This window comes from Anguilla anguilla, chromosome 2 (assembly GCF_013347855.1).
Source record: "Anguilla anguilla isolate fAngAng1 chromosome 2, fAngAng1.pri, whole genome shotgun sequence".
NCBI classification, from domain to species: Eukaryota; Metazoa; Chordata; class Actinopteri; order Anguilliformes; family Anguillidae; genus Anguilla; species Anguilla anguilla.
The window spans coordinates 31,567,341-31,576,480 of record NC_049202.1 but is presented as its reverse complement, the minus strand read 5'-3'; the positions used below and the strand labels follow the sequence as shown (position 1 = coordinate 31,576,480).

Genomic DNA, 9,140 nt, shown 5'->3' with positions numbered 1-9,140 from the left:
CATTCAATTGTGGTTTAACCACATATTGCGCAACGAATTCTCATGGCTGTCCCTAGATGTGTAGGCAACTATACACTGCGACTGCTATAGCTGTGCTTAACGAGCAAATAAATGAATGGATATGCGATTATTTCTGAGAGTAAATGCTGATTCTGTTGGCTGTCCCTGCCAGATAGGCAATTAATCGTTCTACCATAGGCTATTCAATTATAGGTTACCGATACCTTACTTTTCAATGGTTCAACAGGCTAAAACATCCTTCCTTTCGGTAGGGGGCGGGGAGAGGATATAGATTTGACGTTGATTTCACACATCGATGCTATTGGAGAGTACGGGAAGACCCAGGTCAGGTGATCAGTGGAGGAGGTCGGGAATTTATCGAGTCTTACACAGTTAAGAGGAGCTCTCCGAATGTGGGATTTTTTCAAAATAAATATTGATACATTTTGGTCTCGGCGGCGGGGAGGAAAATTCAGGACTAGTTTGTAGAGAACAGCTCCGTCTCACTTCAGCTGGATGTTGGGTTGTTGCCGGTTACATTGTGGACGTCTGCGGTGCGAGAGGACAGAGAAGGCTGAAATTTCTATCAGACAGTACGAGGCGCTTGGTAAAGGTGTGTGCACTTAATTTCTCCCCGGGAAGATCCTGACATCGTGATCTCGCCCGGTTTAGAGGGTTACCACCAGCCGTAGTGATGGCGGAGTGTGGGAGGAAGGCACTGTCACTCCTTGAAGCGGCCCGCTCTCGCTACGAGAGTTTGCAGATTTCGGATGATGTTTTCGGGGAGTCTGGTGACGACAGCAGCGATAACCCCTTCTACAGCACGTCGGGTGACTCTAACTCGGACAACAACACCCCGGAATGCTGTGGGGACGAGCGGAGGACAGGCGAGGTTTGTTGCAGTCAACCCGCCCCCCCCGGCTCCCCAAACACCCAGGCAGAGGAGGAGGGCTGGAGTGACGCAGTCCGAGACATCACGATCCCCTCCTACACGGATACCTGTGGTATGTCTATGTAATTAGTACAATCATTGGCCTAATGTAGCCTGCTGTCCGCTCATTTCGGTGGTAGATTAACCGGTACTGAAAAAGGCTACCCGAGGCGAGAGGCTACTTCGACTCCCGTATTAATAAGGGAGGATATAACTGTTCGCTAAATGATGAAAATTATAATGTATTAGGTCCACTGAAATCAAAGAGCTGTACTGCATTTACAGTGCTATAGTATGTCCAACTTTAGCAAGGCTAACCTATGCGAAACCTGCTGCTTTCTACAATGTAAAGAGCTTCCGTCAGATAATACATTTTTCCAGACGGAATTCTTGACAAAAGTGGCTTTAAGATCAGATGCATGCTGGGCAATGGAATGTAGATGACCGCAATTTCCTCAGGGCTATGGTGCTGCGCTAAGCAGACATACTCAGGGGTATTCGGTTATGATACCGACTCATGGTGTTAACAGACCTAATGTAACTACACCGATCGCGTGGAGAGTGGAGAGTGGAGAGTAAGAGATGACGTGAATCTACTTGTGCAGAACACTGTTAGACGTAGACTTGCTATCCTAATCTTTGTTGTGAATGTTTGACAGTTACCTTGAGGCGTTCACTTCATAACAGCTTTTGTTGTCGTGTTAACCGTCCAGGGTCTGGACATCCTGTTCTCTGCACTCTGTCAGCAGGGCATACAGTACTAACATAAGTAGATTTTGCCTTCAGACAAAAACTAAGATTTTGAAGACGTTGCTGCTGCAGAATGGTGCTACTCATGCTAATGGAATTATTCCCTTGTGATAAAGCTGGGGGTTATTGTGAGTTTGAGAGGAGGAGGTTGTCTTTAACACTAACAAATCACAGTGTCAAATAAATATTGAACAGCTAAATTTTACCATAAATAGATGGCTTAATCTCATCACAGTGGGGTTGCTAAGTTTTGTATCTGGTATAATTTGATTATTCCTTCCACATGTTGCCAGGAAAATATATGAATGTGAAATTTTAAAAATGTTATACGAACTGTGCATTGGCCATGCAAATGGACTGCATTTATATAGCGCTTTTATCCAAAGCGCTTTACAATTGATGCCTCTCATTCGCCAGAGCAGTTAGGGGTTAGGTGTCTTGCTCAAGGACACTTCGACATGCCCAGGGCGGGGTTTGAACCGGCAACCCTCTGACTGCCAGACAATCGGTCTTACCTCCTGAGCTATGTCGCCCCATGCCAGCATGAATGCAGTCTGAATTCTTGCACACAAAGGCTTTCATACCTCAGTACAATGGGAAATGTACAAACATAGGTTTTCAGAATATAGCAAGGCATAAGTCAGTATTTAATCATTTTTAGCAGCTGATAAGTTGAATATAAGACCTGGCTGTTTTGTACATCAGTGAATATGGCTCTACAACTCCTGATGGCATTGTAACATTGGGAGAATTTTGTTTTAAGGTAGGGTAGAATGGCAGGAAAAGCATACAAACACAGAGAATGTGGCAGGGAGGTTTATCAGAGCAGCTTGTAATGGAGAGACAGGAAGTGGTGCTCTGACTCAACAGCAAGTAGCTCATGCTGCTCCTCCAAATGTAATAACATGCAACCCCCCACTGTACAGGGAACCATGCAAGGAAATCTATTTTAGATCTATTTTAGGAGTTGTCATGACTGATATATACAACATATACCAAATAAATATCAGACCATATTGGGTAAATATGGTCTGGTCTTTGTTTTTAAATTGCTTAGAAAATTAAGTAACTGCATTTGTATTGAGTAAGTTAAGTGCGTACACATGTAGCCACACGCTAATGTGAACACAATAAATTATTTTAATGACAGCAAAAACTATTCCGTACACAAGAAGGAGTTGCAGGCTACAATGCACAATGGCAGTGGTGGGCTTCAGGGGAGAGTTCAGTACAATGCACTGATTCTAAGGGGGGCTCAGGGACAAAGACGTGACTGGTGAGTTGAGTAGCAGATTCACTGTTTAAAGCAGGTGCTGAACTACACCAGGCAGGAAGGTACTGTAGCAGTCTGAATTGGGCAGGGGGTCAGTCTTGATCTGAATGCTGTTGGCCATTGAATGGTGAGCCAGTTAATGTGCCCTGTATCAAGGTACTTTGTCTCAAACTATGGAAATAGGTTTGTTGCAAGCCAACGTGAATGTGTCCGTATACTAAGAAAATAAGGAATGTTGAAGGAATGTTGTATGATGCTATTAATGGCAAAATGTTACACACTGCGTTTGGAATCAGACACCCAGCATTTGATTCTGTGGGCTCTGTTTTCCGGCCGGTGTATGGCGTGCTGTGAGCTGATGCCTTGGCAAAGTGGTATTATTGTCACGGATTTGGGCGCACCTTAGCCGTTTGGTAATTTTGTGACTCGAAGTTGCGCCAAAGTGGGAGGAGAGATACTGCTGGGGGTGTGTCTGTCAAATTCAGGCAGCTTGTTGAAATTTTCTAGTTGGTCTAGTTTGTGACTGGGGCCTTGCCGTGCACGTGCTCAGACCAGGTCTGCGGTGCAAATTGCAGCCCAGGGTATGGTGGATTGCTAATTTAGGGGCTTTCCCATGCAATGCGTGTATGACCATAGCTTATTCAAGAGCCTGTCAATGGTTTTTTGTGGATCGTTGTCCAATTAAATCCCATAAGCAGGAAAAGTGCATGCTTTGCATTTATCGTACATTGTCATTTTTTCTTTTCTATAATTTAAATTCCTGTATTTAATTCTATTTAATTGTTTATGGCTGTTCTTATACTCAATTGTGGTCCCTGGGGTAGGGAGGAGTGGCTATAAATGCAAAACTTGAAAAATGTAACAAGGTCAATAACTTAATTTACAATGCAGCTACTGCAGGTTTGCACATGTGCAATTCAGTCCTCTACCACCTCCCAAATAAACGGAGTAATGTGATAACCTATGCTGAAAATATTTCCCAGAAACTTTTATTTTTTATCAAGCAAGTTAAAAAACTATTCCAGAAGTAATTTTTGAGCATAAGGCATTATTTTTATTTTCAATAAATCAAATCATTTTAAAAAGTCCTTCAAAATGTGTCCTTCAGAGTGTATTCTAACAGGATTGGATGCTAGGTGACTAAAAAAACAAGATGTCCCCATTTGTATAAATGTAACAGCTGCTATGTCACATCTGAGTTGCTACTGTATTACAAATAATGTGCTTTTTTGCAGTTACATTATATGTTTACGGAATGCTATCTAAAGAGTAATTGAGAGGGTTGGTACCCAACGAGATCATGGAGAGGGCTTCAGATTTGGAGATTAGGTACACTACTAGATGACCTTAGGAACTGGCATGTTAAATAATGTTATATATATATATATATTTATTTTATTTATTTATTTTTTAAAATTAGTTTACTCCTCAACATGTTTGGCTTTTTTTAGTTCAATGTTTAATGTTAAATGTGTTCAGCTAATTTGTTTGCTGCGTTGACTTGGCCTCATAGTCTGGATGCTCCAAATGATTAATGAAAGCCACCTGGTCACAGACATATATTTATTAGACACAGATTGGTCTGTATGGTAGACTATTTGCTTTGTAAAGCTTACCTGGGTGTTAAGAAACAAACAGAAGCAGCTTTCCGTACCAATTTGGACATTACCACAACTTACTTCATGGTAATTACAAAGTTGCTTGTGCGTTAATGTTTATACACAAGTCTTTTTTTCATGAATAAAGCCCCATGCTTCATAAACTGAGGATGTGGCTGGTCTCACATTACCATTGGAAATGTGTTTCCTTGATTAACATTAATGTGTGCAGAATAAAACCTGCATGCGCACATTAAAGGCATACTGTGCAGGATTTTTACCTCAAAAATATTAATAAATAACCGCGATAAGGCTTATCATGCAATTTCTGCGAATCTGTGCACCTTTACCTGGATATGTTATTCCTAAATGTGTTAAACGACATTTATGGGTGTGGCGCTTTTCTGTATGGGAAGGCTCCACAATTGCATACAGAACATCTTTAACAATGTTTCAAACTTCTGACTATTCTGAATATTTTTTGGAACATTCAGTAAAACTATATTAGAGCAAATTAATTTATATTAGATTAAATTAAAGTGCCAGGGAGTTGCTGGGTCTGAAGAATTGCTATTGGAGGAAAAAATAGGGCCACATCTGGCTTTACTTTGCAGGTTTACCAAGGTTTCATGCACCTTGTACGTTAATGTTAACATCCTCTAACAATTACAAAATGTTAGCCCATTGTGAACATGGGAGAAAAACATGTAATACTTTGTTGTCCGTCCCCCTCTTTGGAGTTTTTTCTCGTTTAGGCCATTCTCACGTTGTCCGTAAAATTTCTTCTTGTCATGCAGCATGCCTGACGAGTTTACATTCTGGACACAAGTGAATGCAAGCGGAAGTGCGGTATATTCGCTTGCGGTCACATATGTCCAGAGTGTAAATAAGTCAAGGGTTCTTCACTGTAAGAATAAATTTTATGATAAGTTCAACCGACACAATGTGGTAATGTTAGTGTTGATAGTGCAAACAAGAGACGTACAGTAAGATTGCGGTTCCACGAGAAAATACTTGATATCAGAAACTTCTTTTCCTTTCGCTCAGCAGGGATACGTGAAGGGACTGACCACAGTTCAGTGGGACAGACAGCATCATAGAAAACAATGAACTGCATAAGAAGTTTTTACACAGTTCAATGATAAAACGCTGCAGTGACACTCCTATCACGTCAAGTTTCCCACCCAACACAGAGGTTGACTCATCATATTTCGGAACAGCCACCCACAGGTGCTCACAAGCCACATGATTATTGATTTCTAAATGAATTGATATTTGGCATTATTTTCGGCATTTTAAAAAAGCATTTTGTTGCCTGGCAGCCCACCAAGTGTGTACAATTATAGGGGGAAACTGAATGTGTAAAATGAAGTGCAATTATTTTGTATCTGACAGACCAATGGAAACCACCCCTTGAATTACGATTAAACAATAGACTATTCTTTTCAGCCGGTGGGCAATTGCAGTATTATGGGTGCATCCCTAATATGTTCTATTTACATTCTATATGTAGATGTTACTACCATGCTGCATAGGGATTAGACTTGCTGTTTAGTTGCTTAGAAATGTCTCTGAGTAGGCAATACAAGTCGAACCTATGCTTATTTGGAACAAGGGGATACATTATCAAAATGCGTGTATTTAAAGTGTGATGAAACCACAACTCATCCAACCCCACTCAGTTCAGCCATGTCATTGTTATGAATTAATGAAAGACTCGTGTGTTATAATTTTTGGCTGGACCGCATCAGTGGGGCCAGCCCTACAAACACGAATGTCTGTGACTGAGTGATGAAGTTACATCATTGGTCAGCCGAGTTATGAAGTTACACCATTGGTTGGCTGGATCACGTGTGTTAGGTCCAGCCATATACTAGGTTTTAACCTGATCTTGTTTTCTTTCATTTGAGCAACACCAAGTCATTTTACTGCTGTGAATGGGGTCACTGGCATTGTATGATCTTCCCTGGTTTTATTTTGTTTAATAAAATGTCAAGATATTGTTGTCATTATTTCTCAGTTATATCATAGTGCTTTTAAGCTATTTTGCTATTTTAATGGGAAATTAAAACATAATAAAAATGTAGGCAATGTTTTATATTAATTGTGATGGATGAAATTGGGCTGGGAAGAGGGCTATGAACTTAATAGCATGTGCTAGCTTCTGCTTTACATGTGCATCTGCTCCCTTATTTACTCCGTCCCTCAGGTGGTTCCATGTTTTTGTCCATTGCCGGTATGTTTTACAACTAAGCTATAGTCAGGCTGTTGTCTTCTATAGATGGGAGCTCTTATCATTACTCATTGCATTGCATGGAATATCTTAACTATGAATTTATTGGCAAATGTCAGCAAATCTCCTTTAGTGCTTTTGTATTGTAACTCTCTCCACTGTGGTCCCAGAGAAATTTTCCACGACATGGCAAAGCCTGCCTGCCTCCTCAGGTGGTTTGGCTGCTAGCATGCTGTCTGTTCAAGGGTTAATTCTATTTGACATAAATCAACAGCGTTCAGCCTTTACCTTTTATTACCCCATAATGCAATGCACATTGTATTAGAACTTCTCAGGAAAAGAGTTCTGTAGGTCACCTTATGTCCATGACTACAACATCTGCTGTCACTAGAGACCCTTTAAGAAAGACAGCAGCCTGCCGCCTATCCCACTAATAACATGTCTCCCCATTGGACATTTTACCGACACCCGCCAAATCTTCACCTACACGACCCAATCAAAAACTCGCATACACACGCAAAATACCCATACCTTTTTACTCTGAAATATTTCCAGTTTAAACAGCTAATCTGCCTGTGGCCTAGTGGCTAAGGTTACAGTCTTGGGAATATGGGGTCTTAGGTTCAAGCCTAGCTAGGGACATGTTTCTTTAACCTGCTTTTACCCTCACTAATAATTGCCTACTACTTATCAATTATCGCTTTTGCACCATATCTACCCGCCGTTCACCGAACGTATACACTGAATTATGATGTACCGTCTGCATGTTCAGTTATTAACCGGCTACAATATTGCAAAGCCATATGGATTCCACGGGAGCTCTTCTGTGCTTACTGGCCTGTGTTCTTTAAAACCACGGACAGGTTTGCTAATGATATTTCACGTATTGCATAGCTATGTCATGGTGCTGCACTAACAAAGTCACAGACTGGTAAACCTCCGGTTGAAGGATTGAATCCCGCCTCGCCCTCAAGCAGATAATTTCCTCTTCTACACTAACGTTTTCTTACGCTTATATTTGTTTTACCAAAACTCACTCACGGCCACCCATATGCATTTCATGACAGCAAATGTGTTCCTTTTATTAAAAAGTTACACCAGTTCACCACTGTGCCATTTCTACTAACTATATTTCTTCACTTGGCTGCCGTACGAAACCTTCTTATCAGCAAATGCCACGTTTCTACATTCATGTTACCTCGCTCTGTTCTCTATCCAACCACATACAAACAATTACTACATATGTACGTTCTGCAACTCCCCATTAAAACATTACATTTAACTACTAGTACTGAGCATGAGAAAAGCACATAAGTGCAATAGATTTCACACGTCACTTAATACTCCACTTTAACAGTTAATGCTTTATACCGACTGTTATATATACCATTCGATAAGGAAACCAAGCTCGCTCATGGTCACTTCATTTACTTCGCACTATAGTCTGTGATCTTGTCAACCTTCACCTACATGCCCATTCTGCTAAAAACATATTGTTTCAACTACGCAATTTCATCTTTTCATCCTAATTTCTCTCACACTGTTGTTATTTTCTCATCTGCAAAGCCTGCTGGGACATATGCGTCTGCTCCTATTCTCCACTATCAAGTTTTCCGGTTCTAGCTTAGCAAAACAGCGAAGCGGATTCCCACCTGCAGATAAGCCTATCAAAATGCCTTATAAACCTTACAAACACTAAAAGTGCATCTCCGCGAAATAACAGACAACGGAGAAGAACAGCAGGGTACACAAGTTGCGACCTAGGGAGCTCTCATTTTACGGCCTTGCTGATTCTTTTCTCAATCAAGGCTCATTGGATGGCCGTCAAATCCGTGAGTACATACACTGGCCATATTTCACCTGCGTTTCTGATGTGTTTACACTTATATGCCACCGCACCCTTTGTCACAGCCACTGTTTTACATATAAAGCAAACCGAAACTGCCAAACGGTACACGCACATCAGACTGTACAAATTCACACAAGGACAGCCATAATCCACAACCGTTTCTTACAGGGTCGCTTCGCATTTCTCACTCTCATAATAAAATGCTTTGCAAAAAGAAATGATATCTCATAAAAAACATGTTTTCAACGTACAAAAATGCCAAGTTACTCACACATACAAGACCAGTCCAGGCCTGCCATTAAAAGTATTGATATCAAAATGACGCCAAGTTACGGTACTACAAACAATATAGGCAATATAATATATCTTCCCTCACCGAAATTAAATAAGATCTATTCCAACGCAATGCTACCCAATATTTCCTCAATTCTTTCAAGTCACAAGTTCATTTCCTGTGCTAACGTTACTTCCTCTGTCAACAAAAAACTTTCTTGGACCTTCCTGGA

At 40.9% G+C, this 9,140-nt stretch overlaps 1 protein-coding gene across 1 annotated transcript in view; it reads left to right on the top strand.

Annotated features, from left to right (window-relative positions):
* Window positions 1–318: 318 nt before the first annotated feature.
* Window positions 319–9,140, top strand: part of LOC118221932 (piggyBac transposable element-derived protein 5-like) — a 33,732-nt gene continuing 24,910 nt past the window's right edge. Inside the window, exon 1 of the mRNA XM_035407380.1 lies at window positions 319–1,004. Coding sequence (XP_035263271.1) covers window positions 695–1,004 — 310 coding nt within the window. The 5' untranslated portion in view covers window positions 319–694. The remainder of the gene's footprint in view (window positions 1,005–9,140) is intronic.